Source organism: Fusarium solani (assembly GCF_023522795.1).
Source record: "Fusarium solani strain SB1 chromosome Unknown bctg00000008, whole genome shotgun sequence".
Classification (NCBI taxonomy): domain Eukaryota; kingdom Fungi; phylum Ascomycota; class Sordariomycetes; order Hypocreales; family Nectriaceae; genus Fusarium; species Fusarium solani.
The window spans coordinates 816,730-838,689 of record NW_027072148.1 but is presented as its reverse complement, the minus strand read 5'-3'; the positions used below and the strand labels follow the sequence as shown (position 1 = coordinate 838,689).

Here is a 21,960-nt window from a genome sequence, read left to right as displayed (position 1 = left end):
GGAGCTTCGGTGCTCTCGATCCCACTTCGGCACGGTCATCCGAGCGTGTTGAGAGTACTCGGAGAAGTAGCTCCGTGGAGAGGACGAGCTCCTTTGATTCATGGCTGTTGACCTTGAGCAGCGTCTGCTCGGATTGGGGTGGCGCTGTGTCTACGGCCGATGGATGATGGTGGTGATCGAGCCAGCAGGTGAGGTCCATATCTCCGGCTTAAGAAGTTACCAGGCCAGCTCTTTGACTCTGTTAAACATCGTTCTGCCACTTATGCTTAATCATTCATCCTCTGAATGAGCCTCGAATAATGAAATCCAGCCGGAGTAATTGCGTGTAAGTCCGTCCCGAACCCCCATTGGAAGCCGTCATGGACCGTCCATTCAGATACAAGTGTAGCAATTCTCTGAGGGAGCCAACCCAGACATCCATACCACAGAACCTGAGCTTGGGGTCTGGAGTGAGCTTGAAATCTTACAAACCAGCTCGAGTGTGTGCTTGACAAGTCTGAGTCAACCGTCTTGCGTTCACCAAACGCTTCAAGGTCACTCCCTGTTTTGAGGGAGACGATCTTCGGCCAGAGTAATGAGAACCGTCAATTGAGTTTTTACACGATTAATTCAAGAGAAAAAAACTACAGATAACCCAAAAATTCATTCAAAATGTACACAGATGCCCTTGAAATTGACAAACTCACAAGTCTTGCATCTCGTCGCAAGTTGGCTACCCTAAACTCTCACATCGATCAACAGGGGTTGAGGCTGTCAGCAGCTCCACTCAAGAACATCAACTCTTCTCCGTCTCTCTATTTCACCAGCTTCATTGCTCTTCAAAGCTCCAAACTCCGCCTTGTGTCTTTACTATCGCAAGCCAAACATGCGTCGCAACCTCTTCGCCTTTAATTGGCGCCCCAGCCTTCGTCCCCGCCACGCTCCCTGCGTTTGTCGTACGTCTGTCAGGACCAAATCCTCCCAAGCCTCCCGCATCGACCGCATCACGGCCAAGCTTCCCCGCCGCTTACAAAAATACACCAATGGCCTACGAAATGCGCCAGTTTCGCACATTGTATCATTTCTGATCCTGCACGAGATCACGGCGATTGTACCTGTACTGGGGTTGTTCGGATTGTTTCACTACACCAACTATGTGCCTGTGGACTATGTGACGGGTCACTTTGGGACCTATGTCGAGGATGGAGTTGGTCGGTTCGAAAGGTATTTCAAGCGCAAAGGCTGGTTCGGGTTCGGACACGATCAGGAAGACGAGGCGAATGTGCCAAGCACCAACCCGGCAAATCACGAATCCAAGTCGGAGGACGCCGTCGAACGATGGCACAGTGGAGATGGACGATACAAGGTCGTGGTCGAAGTTGCTCTCGCATACGCCATCACGAAAGCTCTCCTGCCAATCCGAATAATTGGCAGTGTTTGGGCAACGCCGTGGTTTGCTGGCGTTCTAGTAAGGGCAAAGAGCATCTTCACTCGCAAGTCGTAGACATCACAAAGCAGAGCCACAAGGTTGAGAAGATTCATGTCTTGATTTTGTTATACCCGTTGAGATTCAGTCATCCCACATGTACGTTTTTCCGTTCCATCGTTCAGGGCGTCAAATCATTGACAATCTAAGGCTTCTCGTAGACCCAGTCGAACTGGGAGGTCTTCCAGGAGAGGACCTCACCCTCCTTGAACCAGAGAGCAATCTCCTTCTGGGCGTTCTCGACGGAGTCGGAGCCGTGGCAGACGTTGCGGCCGACGTCGATGGCGAAGTCACCACGGATGGTGCCAGGGGCGGAGGCAAGGGGGTTGGTGGCACCGAGGATGACTGAACAAGTTGGTCAGAAGCTAGACATAGTGATGCTGTGGCGGATCAACTTACCACGGCCGGTCTTGACGGCATCACGGCCCTCCCAGACCATGGCGCAGATGGGGCCAGAGTTCATGTACTCAATCAGACCAGGGAAGAAGGGCTTGCCAGCGAGGTCGGCATCTGTGAACGGTCAGGATCAATTGGCAATCGGTATAACAGATCGAGGGGACGGACAGTGCTTCTCGAGGTGCTCCTTGCCGGGGGTGACGAGCTTGATGGCGGCAAGCTTGAAGCTGTTTCCAAATGTTAGAATGCAAGAAACGTACGATGCTCGCCAAGATTGCTTACCCTCGGTTCTCGAAGCGGGAGATGATGGGACCAACGAGGCCACGCTGGAGGGAGAAATGTCAGTTCATGACCTGGACGATGGTGGCATTGTGCCATTGTTTACCTGGACACCATCGGGCTTGATAGCGATGAAGCTGTAGCAAAGTCAGCACATGTTTTTTTGGAGGGGCATCGACCTGGAGGGGTAGGTCAACAATGGCGGGGTAGCTCACGTCTGCTCGGTAGAAGACATTGTGATGTTGTTTTGATCTGGGATGACTTGGGATGTGGGAGTGGAGGAAGAGGAGGAAAAGGTAGACTTTGGCTCCGGCACAACTGGAGGGGAAAGGTGGGAAGAAGGCGGTGAAAAGAGGATATAAATGGCCAGGAGGGCGAAGAGGGCGATGAAAATCGGCGGGGACAGATTTTCCGCAGTTCTCCGTAGCGGGTTGCGCTGGTGATTGGGGTGCTTGTCGCCGCCTGCAGCGGGGTTCTCGACTCTTTGGCGGGGCACATCGGCCATGATGAGTTGGCGTTGAGGGGCTGTGGGTGCGAGGAGAAGGGAATTCGCACGGACACGTGACTTTCAATTGGTCCAAGTTGACACTCTGGAATGAAGAGTTGTCATTAAGGTCTAGGGAGCGATAGATTCAAAGCAGGCGTTGACAGAGCTGAAACTGATTCGAGCTGAACTGGCACGTTCTACTACCTGATAATGATATTAAGTTTAGATAAGCCAAAAGGGGACAGGCTCGACTTACTTCTACACGATGCTGCAGAGCTGCAGCTATCAACACCAGGGAGCTTCAAGCAGCATACAGTGCAAGAAACCACAAAAGTCAATCCATCAAAATAGCAACGAAAAACATGCAAGGAGAATGCAAGAAACGAAGCAATGGTTCGTTATGCCGGGTCTAGTCTTTTACCGAGTTTGCCCCGCTGTTCCTTGACCCCCGACTCCACACTCCCCTGCGTGTCAGACCAGTCCCTTTTGGGCTTGGAGCTCTCCCTCTCAGCTCCAGAGTCGCCAAGGCTCATCAAGGGACAGCTTGACCTCGACACCATCAGAAGCTGAGGCTGTCAGGGAATACGGCCAACCATCTACACTCACCATCTTTCCAGCGGTTGCTCCAGGCCGTGGAACTTATTGTCAATTTCATGTTTATCTAACCTGTCTATAAATACTTTTTTCTATTTCATTTGCCCCTTGTTGACGGCTGATCCTCGTGTTACCGCCATGAGGTCAACCATGGCGTCGTCCTTTCGATGGACGGCGCTGCTGTTGCTGCTAGGCACTCTTGTCTGCCTACTTCAGCCAGCTGGTATGATACTTTAATCCCTTCAAACTGCGGTCTAGCAAGTCACCTCGCTAACAATTGCCTAGCTGCCGTCAAGGAACACGACTTCAAGAAGTGTCGCCAGTCCGGCTTTTGCAAGCGAAACCGAGCGTACGCCGACAACGCTGCCTCCCTAGGTTCCAACTGGAAGTCGCCATACGAAGTCCTCGCCGACTCAACATCCTTCGAAGATGGCAAGCTGCAGGCCATGATCGTCAAAACCATCAACGCCCAGGGGGAGACCGTCCGACTCCCACTCACCATCTCGTTCCTCAAGTCCGGCACCGCCCGAGTCACAATGGACGAAGAGAAGCGACGAAACAAGGATATAGTCTTGCGAGACAACAGCCCTGTCCGAAAGGAGCGATATAACGAGGCCGACCAGTGGGTCCTCGTCGCTGGGCTGGATCTCGATAAGGAGGCCCAGCTTGCGTTCCAAGACAAGACTCAGGTCAACATCAAGTATGGCCCTGAGTCCAAGCACGAGGCTGTCATTAAGTTCTCGCCCTTCGAGATTGACTTCCAACGCGACGGAAAATCCCATATCAAGTTCAATGACCGTGGCTTGCTCAACATGGAGCACTGGAGACCCAAGGTTGAGAACAAGGAGGGTGAGGAGGCCGCCGAAGACGAGAGCACTTGGTGGGACGAGTCCTTCGGTGGAAACACTGATACCAAGCCCCGTGGCCCTGAGAGTGTTGCCTTGGACATCTCATTCCCCGGATACGAGCATGTTTTTGGTATCCCTGAACACACTGGTCCTCTGTCTCTGAAGCAGACTAGGGGCGGAGAGGGCAACTGGGAGGAGCCCTATCGCATGTACAATGCGGACGTCTTCGAGTACATCCTGGACAGCCCTATGACTCTCTATGGATCCATTCCCTTCATGCAAGCCCACCGCAAGGATTCTTCTGTGGGTGTCTTTTGGTTCAATGTCGCCGAAACTTGGGTCGACATTACCAAGGACAAGAGCCATGCCAACCCCCTGAGCCTTGGAGCCGGCTCCAAGACGAGCACTCACACTCACTGGATCTCCGAGTCTGGCCTCCTTGATGTTTTTGTCTTCCTCGGCCCTACTCCTGCCGACCTGACCAAGAACTATGGAGAGCTGACTGGCTACACTGCTATGCCTCAGGAATTTGCCATCGCATACCACCAGTGCCGATGGAACTACATCTCGACCGACGATGTTAAGAACGTCGACCGAAACATGGACAAGTTTAAGATCCCATATGATATCATCTGGCTCGATGTCGAGTATACCGATGATCGAAAGTACTTCACCTGGGACCCTCACTCCTTCTCGGACCCCATCAGCATGGGTGAACAGCTCGACTCTCATGGTCGACAGCTGGTCCTCCTGATGGATCCTCACATCAAGAAGACGGACAACTACCCGATTGTGGCTGAGTTGACTGCGCAGGATCTTGGTGTTCACGACAAGGAGCAGAAGATCTATGAAGGATGGTGCTGGCCTGGAGCGTCTCACTGGATCGACTGCTTCAACCCCAAGGCAATCGAGTGGTGGAAGACTCTCTTCAAGTATGACAAGTTCAAGGGAACCATGCCCAACACCTGGATGTGGAACGACATGAGCGAGCCATCAGTATTTAACGGCCCCGAGGTTACCATGCCCAAGGACAACATCCACCATGGAGGATGGGAGCACCGTGACGTGCACAACCTTAACGGCCTGACCTTCCAGAACGCGACATTCCAGGCTCTGGTCACGCGCAAGAAGGGCGAGCTCCGACGCCCCTTTATTCTGACGCGTGCCTTTTACGCCGGATCGCAGAAGCTTGGTGCCATGTGGACTGGTGACAACCAGGCCGACTGGGCTCATCTGGCAGCCTCCATTCCCATGACCCTCAACCAGGGTGTGTCCGGCTTCCCCTTTGCTGGCGCTGATGTTGGAGGTTTCTTTGGCAACCCTGACAAGGACCTGCTCACTCGCTGGTACCAGACTGGTGCCTTTTATCCCTTCTTCCGTGCTCACGCTCACATTGACTCTCGCCGTCGTGAGCCTTACTTGCTTCCGGAGCCTCATGTGCAGATTGTTACAGCGGCGGTGCGCCTGCGATACACCTTGTTGCCTGCCTGGTACACGGCCTTTTTCAACGCGGCTCAGGATGGAAGCCCTATTATCCGACCCATGTTCTGGACACATCCCTCTGAGGAGGCTGGCTTCGCTCTCGAGGACCAGTTCTTCCTTGGCTCGACTGGCCTCCTGGTGAAGCCAGTGACGGAACAAGACAAGGAGACGGTCGATATCTGGATCCCCGACGATGAGGTCTACTACGACTACTTCACCTACAAGATTAAGAAGACTCAGAAGGGCAAAAACCTTTCAGTGTATGCACCACTCAGCAGCATTCCTCTTCTCATGCGAGGAGGACACATTATCCCTCGTCGTGATACCCCTCGACGTTCAAGCGCTCTGATGCGATTTGATGACTACACTCTTGTCGTGTCAGTCTCCAAGGCTGGTAATGCTGAGGGTGAGCTGTATGTTGACGATGGCGACTCGTTTGATCACGAGCAGGGCCAGTACATCCACCGCAAGTTCACTCTGAGTGGAAACACATTGACCTCCCTGGAGGCGAAGGACCGAGACGTGAAGTCGGTCAAGCCTGGTGACTGGCTCAAGGCTATGGATAAGGTGTTTGTTGACAAGATTATCATTGTTGGCGCACCCTCGACCTGGAACCAGAACGAGGTGCAGGTTGAGTCGGAGGGACGCACATGGACGGCCAAGGTGCAGTATCACGCTGCCAAGGGAGGCAGAGCAGCCTACGCGACTGTGGGCCGTGTGGGAGCCAAGATCGGTGAGGACTGGAGCATCAAGCTTGCCTAGGCGGCGGAAGATCATGGGTTTAATTAGAGGTGGAGAGCAGCCAAGAATAAAGAACATGAACTTGGACACCACCATGAACAGGGCCGCGAATGAGCTCGGACACTGCGGCACTATCCGCGATGCTGGAGATGCCTCTGTGGAGGAGCTGTGAAGATGAAGGTCATGAAAAGGGCAAGAATCGGCGTTGTTGGCACGTCGTGCGCGGATATCAGGCGAGGGCCAACGGTTGGGTGGAGTTGCTGATCCTCAAGGCTGGGGTCGAGCATGAGCATAGATGGAGTGGATTGTGGGTGTGTTGTTGAACAATGCCGAGGCATATGAGGCAGGATTTCATGTAGACACTACGTAGTTTGTCTCTCCTAGTGCCTACGAGGCAGGAAATTGTATATCATGGATATCATGACAAGACATCATCAGTGGGTGAAAAGTGATGCGAGACTGGAATGTCTTTGACAGAGGCCATCAACTGATTGGCCACGAAGCAAAACACTTGCATGGTCCGTGCATCATGAGTTGGGGAGATGCATGCGCATGTGAAATGTCGACCAAGATGCGAGAGGCATGATGTGATGCAACAGTTTGTGCACGCTTAAAAGAAGGTCGGGAAATGAGTTCTGACATCTAATCGACAGCGTATTTCCTACCTAGATCCCCCCATTCCTTAATTTGATAATCTCACCTTTGTCAACGGTTTGATGGAGGCTGAAATGAACGGTGAAGAGTCCGGACGAAATCGGTGATACAGAATCCGAGGCGTCATCCCCAAGAGTAATGATCGACAACCCATCTCGTGCTCTGCCACAGATTCGCGCGCTACTACCACTTTGTGTGCTACACCATGAAGACCCCTACGGGCCACGCACTTGATGCCAACATGGCCCTAATGCGCTCTGCATCAGTGGTTGAACTGACGGTGGAGAATGAGAGGTTGCCACCACGGAGAGGAACAGACTCCGAGGGCCGCTAGTTTGACTGAAAATAGAAGAAAGGTTTTTTGAGTTTGAACATGGCATGATTCTCCTGTTTCATGAATGAAATAGTTGGTATTCAAGTGCGGCATCCTCGACGGCTAGATATCTCTCAGCCTTTGATATCGCCATGTGCTTGGTCCGAGGAGGAACAAGGGTGGCCGCGTGGTGGGTGCGGGCGTTTTGGTGCTCCCGTTCTGAAACCGTCATTTATCGGTGCCAGGATTGGCTGCCAGTGCCAAGGAATGCCCCTGAGCTCTTTGCTCAAGGTCAGGGCAGGGCTGGGTCAGATCTGTGGATTAATCTGTTGAACTTGAATCTCTTTGTCGGTCAAGTTGAACTCCGTGGTTCCGCGGACTGAGCTCGAGTCAGGTCAATGGAGCCGTCTCCAGTGACCCAAGTTTTCAGCATCTAGGCAGATTGACGACACGCCCTTGGCGTTTCACAGTATGAGGCTCTGTACAGACTGGCTTGCACCCCCACGGTGACGGCATGGCTGCACAGTAGGAGCCGAGCTTGGACGGGACGGTGCCTGACGTTAAGCCACCCAGGGGCAGAATGTGTGGTGTGGTTGCACCAGAAAAGATGGATGGATTAAAAAATCTTTCAAGCTTGAGCCTCCCGTCTCGATATCCGCCACCATCCATCAACCATGGAGATCATCATGGCGTTATCGACCAAGAAACACGAGATGGCAAAAGCCACTACGGGATGATGGAGAAATTCGAAAGGAAAAACAACGACGCCAAGCAGGGATATCTCCTCAACGACAGCACAGCATCTCGCCGGTGACGTCAGAGGTGGTCTGGCAAAGGCGATTCCAGTCGGCCATGGTCTGAGGAGCTTGGTGTTTAGCCTCTGCAAGCTTTCCCGCGAGGGAAGGGATTTGCGCTGAGGCAGATGCGCCCGACAAGCAGCGAGGGTCTTTTTAATTGACATGACAATCAGAGAGAACCCTTGCCTGGCTATGCTTGCGAGACGAGACGTGGGCATGCAAGCGTCTGGTGTCTCGGTTCTGCGCCAACGAGAAGCCTTGGAATCGAACTCTTCTGCATCCTACCTGCGAGGATCTAGCTCGAATTTCACGCACACACATGCGCGTGTTCAATGATCTGCATCGACAGTGTGTTGTGTGCGGCCCGGCACACCGGCCACCAAGAAGCGCCGTCACGGTGGTTGTGACTGAGTTGGGCCACCCATGGACTCGATTGGGAAGTCTTGGAAGCGCCGGCGGCATCCTCGGTCTTTCCCCGTTGGGATGTTCCACGGGCAGTGACACCATCCACACACTCCCTCCGTCATGATGGTGTTTGAACATCCGGCGCCCGTCCGCGCCCCGTGGTGGCTTGCCTTGGCCCTGACACGGCGCGGGCTCCACTGCTGCGGGCCTTTGGGGCGCGCCTATCCAGGGTCCGGCATCATGCCTATCGTAGGCAGTAGAGAATCTTTTGGTCCGGAGGAGTGGGTGAGGTGAAGATTTTTGGTGGTGAAGGTGGTGGTGGTTGGTTGGGAGGGAAAAAAGGTCAAGGGGGTGTCGAGTAAGTGGTCACCTCGTTGACAAAACATGGAGGTGAATGAAGCAGAGAAACAGTGGATACACCCTCGCAACTCATCCATGAATTGAACTTCCTATCTTCACTCCCTGACTGACTCCTGGCCTGGCCTGGGGCAAGCAAGCAAGGTACTGACTGTAAGCCTATCTGGACAGGACCCAGTCTTTCTCCTGCTTGCTGTACATGTCCCCACGAGCCCATGGGCGATCTCTTAAAGCTCAACATGCTCCTCCCGGTCGCCCGCAGGGTTTCGAATCTCTTGGTTAAATAAACTCCCCCGGATTTCTCATCAATTGGATTGAGATAATTGTCATTTTTCTCTTTTTTTCTGCAAGGGAAGGTGTGAATGAGTTAACCACCTGTACTCTATCGAGCACAACTTCAACCTCTGAGCTCAACACCAACACCACATCCATCATCGACACCTCAAGTACGCGCAAGCAAACACAACGGTCCTGCAGCTGGACGTCGACATACATATCCAAGGGACAGTCATCTCGATCGATGTCATCACAAATGCCTGCCTGATCCACTTCTTTTTTTCCCTTCCACTTTCTTACTTGCCTTTCGTTTATCCCCAATCCCATCCCACATACCGGACTTCCAGTGGGTATTTCGTCACTCGCTCTCCACACCTCGATCGCATCTCGAGACGGACGTGCGACATTCTTTTAAATCCCCTTGGCCGGTTGCATTTACTTCCTTCCTACATCTTTATTATTCAACATCCCTGAAAGAGCTTGGTGTTCTGAAACCCAACAACGTGGATCATCATGTCTGGCATAGATCCACCTCTTCCTGATGGGAACGAGTTTAAGCTCCAGCAACCCCCTCCGTCGAGACAGCCTTCACAGCAGACTACACAACACCCTCGACGAACCGATTCACCTAGGCTAGGAGATGATGAAAAGATCTCAGCTCCTTCGCTTGACACCTTCCCTACCCTCGCTGCACCCAACGACACGAACGACTCCAGCTCCAACACCGTCCGGTCTCCTTCTGGCCAGCGTGCAGACGCCAGTCGCATAGATGACAATCTCGAGCTCCTCCGTGTTGAGAGGGCTGTCTCAGCCGAGGACCATGATGGAGGTAGCCACATGAGGAAGCGCGCTCACAATGTTGAGCCTGAGGATGCCTTCAATGTCACCCTGCCCGACGAAAAGACCTTTCACGACAACAAGAAGCGAGATACCGATGCCGCTCTCCTCAAGTTCTGGATATTCCTTCGAAAGTTTCCTCGCTTCGTCCGGTATTGTCTTTACCTGTTCCCCGGAGCTGCCCTTCTCCTGATCCCGGTCTTGCTTGGCGGGTTTGCTTTCAAGAATGGTGAGCGCGATGTCGGTGGTGTAGACTTGATGTGGTTCGGCATCTGGCTCGAGATTGTATGGGGAGTTCTCTGGGTTTCCCGCATGATCACCAGCCTCATGCCTCCCACCTTCAAGCTGGTTGCCAGACTGTCTGGTTCGACCACCCCAAGAAGTGGAAGGACATTGGTTACCAGCTTGACCTTCACACGGCCGTCTTTCTCTGGTTCCTCGCCATTCTCATCTCCTTCGAGCCGACTATGACTTCGCACAACTACCGGGACAAGAAGCCGCACTGGGTCACTGTCGTCAACAAGGTCATCATCGCCCTCTTTGTCCTGGCAACCCTCAACTTTGTCGAGAAGATTCTCATCCAGTGGATTGCATCGTCGTTCCACCAGCGAACCTATGCGACCCGTATCGACAACAACAAGACAGACATTGGCCAACTTGTCCGTTTGTACGAGCATGCCAAGGCCAAGAATGAGCAGACTGACTACTTCTTCCAGCGCGGTAGTGGTTCTGCCAGCGGCGCCCAGACACCAATGCAGACCCTCCAGGACAAATCTCGCCAGGCATGGAACAAGGTCGGCTACGTTGCTGGTCGAGTTGGAAACGATTTAATCGGCCGCAAGGTTGACAGCAATCACCCTCGCAGAGTCGTCAATGAGCTTCTGAAGCAGACTGCTACGGCCCACACCCTCGCCCGCCTCATCTACCGAAGTACCGTGAGAGAGGGCCGTGATCTCGTCTACCTCGAGGATCTACAGGCCATCTTCACCGCTGAAGAGGAGGCCGAGGTTGCCTTTATGATGTTTGACAAGGACATGAACGGCGACATTTCGGTCGACGAATTCGAGGCCGTGTGTAACGAAATCCACCTGGAAAAGAAGGCCATCGCCGCCTCGCTCAAGGATCTCGACTCGGTGATTAAGAAGCTCGACAAGGTCTTCCTGTTCATCATCGTTGTTATCACCATCATTGTCTTCATCTCGATCCTCTCGGGCTCCGCTGCTGCCGCTCTCGGCTCTGCGGGTACTGTGGTTCTTGGTCTGGCTTGGGTGCTCCAGGCAACCGCGCAGGAGTTCCTCCAGTCCATCATCTTCGTCTTTGTCAAGCACCCCTTCGATGTCGGTGATCGTGTGACTGTATACGGATCGACTGGCGACACAATGATGGGTGATGATTACTATGTGACTGAGATTTCTCTGCTCTACACCGAGTTCAAGAAGATGCAGGGCCACATCGTGCAGGCCCCCAACTCGCTGCTCAACAACCTCTTCATCCTCAACCAACGACGTTCCAACGGATTGGCTGATGTTGTCAGTCTCGTGATGCGTTTTGGCACGCCCCAGCACATGATCGACGAGCTCAAGGAGCGAATGACGGACTTTTGCCTGGCAAACAAGCGTGACTACCAACCTCGCATCATCACCGAGATGAGGACTCTGGACGAGGTGCGGTCGTGCTCGATGAACCTCATCTTCTTCCACAAGACCAACTTCCAGAACGAACTGCTGCGTCTCAACCGTCACAACAAGTTTGTGACGGAGCTCATGACTCAGATGGTCAACATTGGCATCCAGTCTCCGTTCCGCAACGAGCCTGGTGGAAGCCGCGATTACCCCATGTACTGGACCGGCATGCAGCCTCCTCCTGCGTATGGCAAGGAGCAGGACCGTGGCAATGTTGATCCTCTGGACAACCACTCGCAGTCTGAGGGTCCTGCTTTGAACCGCTTCCCTTCAACATATAGCCGCCGAAGCGAGCGTCAGCGTTCTGTGGATGACAACATGAACGATTTCCAGGATGTTTTTGAGAATAGGCGAGATAACGTGCACGCGCAGCGCCTAGCAATGATCCGAGAAAAGGAGCGTGCTTCGCGGATCGAAGAGGAGAGGGAATCCATCGCCAGCTCCTCCGGTGTTGCCCGCCGCATCTCAACGGAGAGCCGATCCCGGGTCTTTGGCCGTACCCGGACCGGGTCCAAGAGCCGCCGGCCGACAGACATGGTCTGAGAACCGAGACAAGCATTGACGAACGAACACGAACACGTCTACAAATATCATGAGTTTTATGAATTTTCCCGATAGAGTTTCCAGACTGGCACGTCTGAAGAGTTTTCTTATTGTTTTGTTTTCTATCACGCACAGAATGCTATGATACGATAGCGGAGGCAGATTGGAGAAGAATAGAAAGCGAAAAGATATTACTAGTGAAGCGGCCCTTTCTAGGCAGTTTGAGAGTTGGTTGACTGGACTTGGAATGCTTGAGCCTGAGAGCTCAGCGGGATCCTAATACAGCGCAATTCAACCATCAACAGAGTTCAAAAGTGAATGTCCAAGCTCTCGACAATCGAGTTTCGAGATCTAATAATAACACGAAGCTTGATAAGAAAGCTTGATTGTTTCAATCAGCAAGGATCCACTGATCAAAGACAGGGGCCAGAGGTGTGAGTGATGTAATTTCAGTGGATATGAGTGACTGACACCAGGCGGTTGGGTGGACCAGAAGTGGTGACGATGCTGTGAGCAATATATACGATACAAAAGTTATGTAAATCAATCAGACGAGATGAAGAACGGAATGGCTCATGTCATATCAAGTAACAGATATATCGCCTTTTCAAACATCTAGGCACCGAAGGAACGGAGCCCTTGGGGGAGCTCTAGCCGGGACCCCATTCAAGGCTGAGGTGATGGTCGCCGACGGGCTTGGCCCGTGGGCGAAGAAATAAACAGCACACCAGAACAGGAGATATATCTGACTTGTCACAACTGTTGGAGGCATTCAGGATAGAACGAGATATACAAAACATAAAGAATAAAAAGAAACATCCTTAGAGTATTTTAAATCTAAAAGCCATTTATATATCACAAATGCTACGTGTAATACTTCTTTGCGCTGCATTTACAAGACTCTCTGTTAATGTCTTTGTACTCATGCCTTGGCTTTTCTCTCACCGAAGAACCAGGGGAAGCAATAGCGGGAGCTGTAATTAAAGGGTCCCCCCTCCCAATCCATCCCACGGACCGCCCTACGAGAGCGCCCGCCCAATAGAAGACGACTCCAATGTGCTCAGCCGCTGCCATGGGCTTGACTAGTGGAGAGCAACCGACTACCCGTGCGGCATCAGGCTGCGAGCCCCCCAGCGTGCCCCGGAGAATGCCTTGGCGGGTTGAAGCGAAGCGTTGGCTGGCGTCTTGCTTTTGGGTATTCTTCCTCTCGATCGATCCAAAAAGGGAGACTTGCTGTACCATTTCGGAACACGGCATATCTTCAAGTTTGTTGTCCTTTGTGCTCCTTCTACCCGCCGAAAGTCGCTTGCTCGGGTTTAAATGGTTGGTGGTCGGGTAGTTCAGCTCCCAGCTCAGCCCTCGCGCCGGCCACGTTCAACCCGAAGCTGCAGTGCAATTCAGCCTGATCCGACCAAAGACCTCGCCCTCGACGATGCGCATCGACGCAGCTCGATAATACAGACTCTCTCGAACAGTCGGGTCCTCCAAGGACATAGACAGCAACCATGGCTGGCCTTCCAGAGGGCTGGGACATGGACTATGACGGTCAGCGATGGTTCTACAAGTACAAGCCCACCGGACACATTCAATACCACTTCCCCAAGGAGGGTGACGAGTTCCCCGACTTTGTCGACCTAGGCGCCCCGGCGCCTGACCTAGCTCCCGAAGAGCGCCTCGAGTCGCAGCAGCAGGTCCGACGGCATGCGAGCACTACAACGGCGAGCGCCCACGCAAAGGCGAGGAGGGAGGAGAATGGTTGGGAGAGTCGCATGTCGGCCACCGCGAGGCCTGTGAGTGCCGTGTGGGACGGTGATGGCGGCGGCGGCGGCGATGACGACAACGCCGTTTTCCAGCCGGAGAACTTTATGTACCCTCGGCCCGGGTGCATACAACGATGTGAGCCCGCTGGCCGAGGAGGAAGAGGAGGCTGCGAGGAGGGTTGTTGCGGGTGGCATTGAGGACAAGTTCGACAAGCCTCCCGGCAAGGGCGTGAGCCCAATCGCCAGTGAAAAGACGACACCTGCCCACGGAGCAGCCCATGCTGAACCTGTAATGGGAGAGCCGGTCGCTGTTCCGCCCACGGTCCCCGAGGAGACACACGAATTCGTCCCCATGATTGACAGCCGCGAGGTCCCCATGGCGCCCCCGGACCCGGTGGGCGTGATAGCCGAGATGCCTACCGAAGATACGGGACCTGCGAGGGTAGAGACGAACCCGCCACCGGTCGAGATGGCGGATAATATGGTGCTCGCACCCATCGAGACGGCCCCGCCGCCGCTGTTGGCAGAACTTCCGGAGCAGTCCAGCCCCGTGGAGAAGAAGAACGAGGAACCTCAGCTCGCACCAGGATCTTTGAGGAACTACGGTGGTCAGATGCAGCCTCTGCGGGTACAGAAGAAGCCAGCGCCTCCAGTAGAGGAAGTCGTTGGTGGATTCCAAGCTTATAAGCCCAGGTCGGCTGGAAACACGCCGGATATTTCACGGGGGTCGACGCCGATGAGAGAGGAGCCTGTTTTGGAGCGAAGAAGGACGTTCCAGCCGGAAGATCATCTCATGATGAACGTGAAACCTGCTCAGCCGCCTTATAGAGAGGCTACGAGTACTCCAGCTGCGCTTGCGCCGCCTCAAGTTCCCCCGAAGCACCCTATTGACGACCCCTCAATACAGAATGCACCAACTCCTCCTGTTATGGCCGTCAATTCCGGCTCTGTTGGGCCTCAGGGACCGCAACCTCCGCCAGGGAATCTGTCATATATGCCCTCTGTGCTCAAGGCTGGACGGAGTGGAAATCGACAGGATTCATTCTCGGCTGGACCATCAACGTTGGCTTCACTCGACGATGATAAGAGAGCATCCTTGGCACCGGGTCAACAGGGCGATCTCGCTCATATGCCTTCCGTGTTGAAGCCAGCACGTGGAAGAGCTCCTTCACAACCAGGTCAACAACCTCAGTTCCCACCCCAGAATCTCAATGCACCGCCTGGTCAAGGCCACGGCTATAAGCCACCTGCTCAGGGGCAGCATCCTCCGTCCATGACCCCTGCGCCACATGTCCAGCAGCAGCGTCTCCAGGAGGAGCCCAAGATGGGCATTCAGCGAGTCAACACTGTGCCCGACTCACTGCCTTCACAAAGACCGGCATCTATGATTCAAGGTGCAACATACCAGGGACAGCAGATGAATGTTCCAGCTGGTGTGAATCAAGCACAGCAGCCTGTAAGGCCTGCAAGTGTAATGCCAAACATGATGGGAGGACATCCCCAGCAAGCAGCAGGACGGCCGAATCCCCCAATCCCGGCTAAGCAAGGCGTTATCCCACCGTATCCTGATCAGATTCCTGCCACAGCTCCTCCTCCATCAGGACAAGCAGCTCCGTTCGGGAGACCTCCGGTTCAAAACCCGCCGTATCCTGTTGACAATCTCCCGTATCCCGACGACCCTCCAATGCAAAGGCCACCCCCAAATTTCCCGCCGCAGGGCGCTGGTGCAGCGCCGGGTCCTGGGTATCTCAACCGACGCCATTCATCGTTCAGCGGTGCAGAGGTTTCGCCTATCGACTCTCGACATGGCAGCATGTCCTCTATGTATCCCCTCCAAACTCCTTCTCCCATGGAAAACAGCCGCCGGGGCTCATCGTCCGCCTCACTCAACCAGGCCGTTAACCCTAATTATACACCCTCTCCTGTTTCTCAGTCGTCATCGTCTATGTATGGCTTCACGCCTACGCCTCCTTCGGCACCAACCAACCAGCCTCAGCAAGGCTACTTCACCATGCAAGACATCGAAGGTCAGGGTCACGCCATAGCTGCGCAAAACATGCTGCGCAAGAAGTCTCTGAGCAGAGGACCTCCCGATGCGCGACGCAGCTCTGTGGGCTCGCCGCTCTCTTCCCCGCCGACCACGGAATCATATGGTGTGGCCCAGCAGGGACTGTCACGCTCGCAATCCCTCCGTCAGACATCCCAGGGCAACGTTGTCCCGCAGAACCAGGTCGTCCCCGCGCCGACCCCTCCACCACAGGGGCAGCAGTTCCTAGGCCGAATCGAGGAGCACGAGGAGGTGCCGAGCGGGACAGTGAGTCGGTCTTCAACGATGAGCGGATCGCCGGAGAAGAGACGTAGTTCGATGGCCTCGTCGGTGCAGCATAGTCCTGCGGGTAGTCGGAGGACAAGTCTGCAGGGTGACAGTCCAGGAGGGGCCTCTCCTAGTCAACCTCAGGGACAATATAGTCCTTCGAACCAGCTCCCCCAGGGCCCTATGCCTCCTCAAGGACAGTTTGTATCCCAAGGTCCAGTTCAGGGGCAAGGACCTCCAGGTGCTCCCTATCCCGGTCAGACGCCTATGCAAAATCCAGCCAAGCTGCAAAGGAAGCCATCCAAGGGGCAAGCACCTATCCAAGGTGCTCCTCGTCCTCAGGGCCAGCCCCCGTACCCGAATCAGATGCCAGTTCAAGGACAGGTCCCCGTTGGAGGCCCAATGCCACCTCAGGGCCAGATGCCTCCTGGACAGCCTGTTCCAGGCCAGACTCCTCCGCCAGCTCAGACTTCTCATCATGGCCCAGGCAAACTGCTGAGGAAGCTCTCGAAGACACAGCCTTCTCCACCACAGGCTCCCCCTCAGGGACAACCTCCTTACCCCCAGCAAGCCCCTGGCCCGAAGCTGTTGCAGAGGAGATCTTCTCAAGGGCCGGCCAACCCGATGGGACAAGCTCCTCCCCAAGGCCAGATGCCACCAGGACAAATGCCACATCCCGGTCAGGCCCCCAACGGCCGAGTGCAGCCGCAGATCCAGATTCCCCAGAACCAACAGCAATGGGCTCCCGGCATGCAACCCCCGACACCCCAAGGATTCCGTCCTGGTCCTATCCCGCCTCAAGGACCGCAAAGTGCCGGGCCCAAGGAGGGCAAGGGAGGCAAGTGGTTCAAGCTCTTCAAGGGTGGCTCCAAGTCTACAGCTCAGACCCCGACAACACCAACTGTGTCTTCTCCGGTGACGGCTATCAACAATGCGCCTCCGAGATGGGGTGGTGGGGAGTACTCGACTCCGGCGGTTTGGCAACCTGGACAGCCCCCTACTGCTTCACTGGGACCTGGCTTTCAGGGAAACATGCCGCCTCAGCCTGGCCAAGCTCCTCAACCTGGTCAGATGCCTCCTCAGCCTGTCCATGGACCTGGAAACGCGGCTCCTGGACAAGTACCCCCTGGGCAGGGCAACATGCCTCCTCAGCCTGGACATATGGTTGCCCAGTCCAGTCAGATGCCTCAACCTAGTCAGATACCAACCCAGCCCGTTCCTGGCCCTGGGAGGGCGCCGCCTGGACAAGGTCCCCCCGGGCCCGGCCGAATGGCTCCTCAACCTGGTCAAATGCCTATCCAGCCTGGGCAAATGGGTCCTAAGCCTGGCCAGGTGCCTCCTCAACCTAGCCAGATGGGCCCTCAGCGCGGTCAAGCACCCCCGGGCCTTCGCAGATGGCTATGCAACCTGGACAGAGACCTCTGGGACCCGGCCAGATGCCTCCTCAACCTGATCCAAAGCCTCTCCTTCCTGGTGAAATGGCCCCCCAACCTGGGCGAATTCCATCTGGACATATCCAAACACCTACAACCATGCCGCCAACCAATCCCCAAGCGCCTCCTGCAGACGCGGGCCGGATTGCAGCATCTCCTTCAGCTGCTCATATTCCAACAACGGCCCCTCCTCAAGTGGCCCCCTTGGTAGGACCCTCAAGGGCTGGGCCAAGCAACGCTCATCAGAATCTCCCATCTCAGATTCCTCCACCAGGGCAGGATAATATTTCTAGGCCCCCGCAGCCTATGCCCGTACCGCAAACAAGGATCTCTGGGCCACATCAGCCGCAGAATATCCCTGCGCCGCTTAAGCCAGACGCCCTTCGTGCAAGTCCTGAACCACCACTTGCATCAAGCCCAGGCCTGTCTGATGCGGGTTTGTCTTCAATGAGCCGGGTGTCTTCTCACCAGAAGAGAGACAGCTTGTCTGATGCGGGATCTATCACGACCATCGAAGTGTCTGAAGCGAAACCCCAGCCAGTATTGCGACCTTCAATTGTCCAGGTTCATAGGAGATCTACAGATATGTTCCGGAAGTCTGAGGAGATCCAGCGCAATATGGAGGCTCTGGCAAATGCGGATGCCGCTACCAGGGGTTCTTCAGATACCTCTCGCTTCGAGCAGCCCCTGACAATTCAGAAGGCGCCTTCGCCAGCTCCTAATGTTCAGCCACAGCAACCCACCTCGCGGCCAGGCTCAGCTACTCCTCGTGATGTCCTTGAAAGGTCCCTCAGTCCAGCACCATTGTTCTCCAAGGGCGGCTCTCCCAAGCCCGTCCAGAATGGACCTTCGAGTCGCCAAGAGAATAACATGGAACCAACACCACTCTTTTCCAAGCCTAACCCTCCTGTGTCGGCTGTCTCTGGCCTCCCGAGTCAGCAGATGAAGCCTGCACCGATTGTGCAACAGCAGCCACCCCCTCAACCAGGTCCTCCCCTGCGGATGACAAGTGGGCAAAGAAGCCAGTCGTGGACTACTCTGGCGGAGACTGGGGAGATGACGATGACTGGGACTATTAATATTCTGTTTTTGTTAGCTTTGTTCAGACTTTACATAGCGATCATGTAGCGTTTATCACTTTTGGATGCACGAAAAGTTTTCAAGATTGTTTGGAAAGGAAAGTTGGTTAATCTATACCAAGAGGATTAATGCAGAGAAATAAGTATCTGAAAGGTCTCGAACAAACAAATTCGCTTAGCATCCAACCTTGTGATGTCAATCTATGCTTCAACCCCCTGAATGTGTCGTAGATCTACTTAGACAAAATCACTCCTGGCCTGATCCGTCTCGCATCAAGAAGTTGAGAAATCCTGTGGTACTGTTCACGCTCGGAAAGCGAGCAGCGGCTTCAGCAGGGCTCAGGCCAAGCATCCTTTCAACGTTGGAGATCAGCTGCTTGAGGGTCGAGACGTGGGCCTCGGCCAAATCGTGGGCAGCTTCGAGAACCTTGCCGACGAAATCTCGACCCAAGGAGTCGACGAGGGCCCCGTGGTTGTTTTCAATGTCTGCCTCGATCTTGCATGTTAGAACGGTCAATGTGGCAACGTGATCCGGGAGGTCGCCCAAGGCAGGGTTGCCTCGTTCAGCGCCGAGGCTTTATCAACTCAAAGAAGCCTTTGCGCTGCATCACTCATTTTCTTTGTTATAGCTACTAATGTTCTAAAATAGAAGTAACTGCTGCCCTTGCGTCACAAATAATGGCAAAGGCGTCATTCCTCCTAAACCAGATAATCGCCAGTTTATTCATAGGGCTTTGTGTGTATGAGAGCACCAGCCTTGCTTCTTTCAGTACAGAATCACCGGATCAAAGCATAGGAAGCCACCAAGTCTCACTCCAGTGGCTGTAACGTCTAGGATATGGCGAGCTCGTGCTTCACGATTGACAGGAAGCATGGGCGATGTCCAAAACCGGATCTCATAAGGAGGGTGGGCATTTGCACACCAACTTGGCTATTCGACACACGTCTGTACATTCTAGCATAAGGATTCAAATAGCCATATGAGAGCTTTGGTTTGCGTTGCACTGTGTTTTCTTGATCTATGATTAAAATTAAAGAACATATCAAAGATATAATAATAATAAAGATAATTTTAATAAGTTAAATATCCTCTAAGAATACTATATTGCTTTCTTACCTATATAAAGGTACTTATTTAAATATTATTCTCTAGCATATAAGATTGCAATTAAGATAGCTATAGGCATCTAGCTAAATTATGACTTCTTAACTACTTAATCAGGGTTAATAAACACTTAGGAGGGACTAATTACAACAGAACTCAGTCAATTTTTCTAACAGTCTAGAAAACAGAGAGTTGCTAGGTAATTAAACATCTATCTAGCATCATTTGTTGGTATCGATACCTCAGACGACCAGTGTGCCGGGCCGTTAAGAGTGTGAGTTCAGGGTATGGTCGAGGAGCTGTCTAAGCTTCAAGGTGATCCCTCCGAGGGCCGAGATGTTAACCTGCCAGAGATCGCAGGCACCTTCATAAACCGCCTCGACAAAACCTTGACCCAGTGTCTGAAAGAGATCCTGTCTGCTATCCCAGTCTTCAAGCTTTTGCCAAGGCGGCTCAGAAAAGATACATCATACTCCCAGTCATCAAATCCCTTGCCCTCAAACAGACTTCGGGCCTCAGATGCCTTACCTCTAATCATGAGGCTCTGCATCAAGTCCTTGGCATCATATCTGAGCGGTCCAAGGCCCGATACCTCCTAGACAGCTCACTCCTGGATATCCTCTTGACTCGGCATTGAACTGTCGCGTGGGCGGACACCGCAAGAACACACATGGTCAGCAATCCGCTCAAGACCCGAGAGTTGATATTTGAGACGGTTAGCGAACCTTGCAGTGGCGCGATCGAATTTGCCGACCTCGAACTCGGTGATTACTCGCTGGCGGCGTACTCTGTCAGCCATGCGTGGCTTCAGGTGCTCAAGTCTGTCCACGTAACGACGCAAGAGCCACATATCATGACCATAATCGAAGAGGTCACCGATGATCGTGTAGAGAACCTTCTTAGGGCCCTCTTCCATCTCCTTGTTTCCGAGGTAAAACATCGAGCGAATAACTTCTGCCTTGGCCCTGCAAAATAGCGCCTCGAGGGCCTCTATGGCGCGGAGAGCCTCACACTTGATTTCGTCATCCTTCATAGTGTGGTATGAAGCCATCAGCGATGGAACGCCGGCTTGTCGTGGACCTTGCAGCTGGCTGATGCGTTGGTCGGTCAAACTGGAGGCTTCGTCGTTGAGCACCGCGGGAAGCTCGCCTGAATCATTAATGAACTTGGCATTGTCCATGATGTCGGGTCGTATCTCGACATTGCGACGACACATAAGCTTACTGAACCGGTCCACCCATTCGTCGTCGAAGTACGAGTGAGGAAACAAGGCGGTAAAGAGGCATCATTCGTCCAACTCACGATCGATCTCCAGGATAAGTCTCAACTGCCTTCTGTGTTCGAGTTCGTATTCTCACTCGGCTCCTTGGCCCTTGATGCGACTCGCGATGGAGGTCAAGCACCTATTTTGCTCGAGCTGGATTTCAAGACCTTCGATGGCGTCCTGGGCTAGGTCAAGAAGCTGTTCGCGAGTCCTGCGTCTCATCGCAAATTCCAATCCATAAGTTACAGTGTTGATGACCTTTGGGTTATATTGGATAACTTTTGGGTTGGCCAGGATTTCCGAGATTTCCCAGGTTTCAGGCATTGCTGCTGTTAGACGTGACATAGTTACAGGTTATGATTGTTTGAGTTATGGGTTGCTGCTGTTGTGTGTATGTTGTGTGTATGTTGTGTGTATGTTGTATGTTGTATGTTGTGTGTATGTTGTGTAAGTGTAAGTGATGAAGCGTGGTGGATGAGGGTGACGACGACTCCCTTTTGTAACTCTATGAATGCCAGGTGCAGCGGAGACTTGTCTGTTGCTCGGAGTGTTATCTATCAAAGCCTTGTCTGTTCAGTCAAAGAAACCGATGCGAGAACACCGGTGCTGTTCATAGCTCGTTTTCTTTGTCGCAGCCATTAATGTTCCGAAAACTGACTCTTATCGAGCTACAGACAATGCCATGGCAATTGCTGCTACCATTACAAACAAACGATCGCCAATTCTTTGATACCAGCTAGTGCAAGAAAACCAGACTGCCGATTGCTTGCTTCCTTTGACGTGGAATCTCCAGGTGTCAGGCCACTGAAAAGCGCCCTTTGATCTATTTCGTTACAATTATAGTTGAAA

The 21,960-nt window shown here is 53.5% G+C and overlaps 6 protein-coding genes across 6 annotated transcripts; 4 read left to right on the top strand and 2 right to left on the bottom strand.

Annotated features, from left to right (window-relative positions):
- Positions 1-865: 865 nt before the first annotated feature.
- Positions 866-1,483, top strand: MRS44_012303 (uncharacterized protein; the record flags this gene model as incomplete). The annotated part of the gene is made up of 1 exon (XM_046276178.2): positions 866-1,483. One exon carries the CDS (start codon positions 866-868, stop codon positions 1,481-1,483), a length of 618 nt encoding a protein of 205 aa, XP_046133245.2.
- Positions 1,484-1,610: 127 nt separating this feature from the next.
- MRS44_012302 (uncharacterized protein) lies at positions 1,611-2,645 on the bottom strand (the record flags this gene model as incomplete). Its single annotated transcript, XM_046276179.2, has 6 exons — positions 1,611-1,810; positions 1,865-1,975; positions 2,030-2,088; positions 2,144-2,187; positions 2,247-2,277; positions 2,356-2,645. The coding sequence occupies 6 exons, from the start codon at positions 2,643-2,645 to the stop codon at positions 1,611-1,613; spliced, it is 735 nt and encodes a 244-aa protein (XP_046133246.1).
- A 714-nt stretch (positions 2,646-3,359) lies between these two features.
- MRS44_012301 (uncharacterized protein) lies at positions 3,360-6,313 on the top strand (the record flags this gene model as incomplete). Its single annotated transcript, XM_046276180.2, has 2 exons — positions 3,360-3,444; positions 3,507-6,313. 2 exons carry the CDS (start codon positions 3,360-3,362, stop codon positions 6,311-6,313), a joined length of 2,892 nt encoding a protein of 963 aa, XP_046133247.2.
- A 3,294-nt stretch (positions 6,314-9,607) lies between these two features.
- Positions 9,608-12,156, top strand: MRS44_012300 (uncharacterized protein; the record flags this gene model as incomplete). The annotated part of the gene is made up of 2 exons (XM_065618753.1): positions 9,608-10,279; positions 10,336-12,156. 2 exons carry the CDS (start codon positions 9,608-9,610, stop codon positions 12,154-12,156), a joined length of 2,493 nt encoding a protein of 830 aa, XP_065474825.1.
- A 1,505-nt stretch (positions 12,157-13,661) lies between these two features.
- MRS44_012299 (uncharacterized protein) lies at positions 13,662-18,791 on the top strand (the record flags this gene model as incomplete). Its single annotated transcript, XM_065618752.1, has 3 exons — positions 13,662-13,957; positions 14,010-17,562; positions 17,646-18,791. The coding sequence occupies 3 exons, from the start codon at positions 13,662-13,664 to the stop codon at positions 18,789-18,791; spliced, it is 4,995 nt and encodes a 1,664-aa protein (XP_065474824.1).
- A 198-nt stretch (positions 18,792-18,989) lies between these two features.
- Positions 18,990-21,435, bottom strand: MRS44_012298 (uncharacterized protein; the record flags this gene model as incomplete). Its single annotated transcript, XM_046281152.2, has 4 exons — positions 18,990-19,317; positions 20,321-20,416; positions 20,456-21,070; positions 21,206-21,435. The coding sequence occupies 4 exons, from the start codon at positions 21,433-21,435 to the stop codon at positions 18,990-18,992; spliced, it is 1,269 nt and encodes a 422-aa protein (XP_046133250.2).
- Positions 21,436-21,960: the final 525 nt, after the last annotated feature.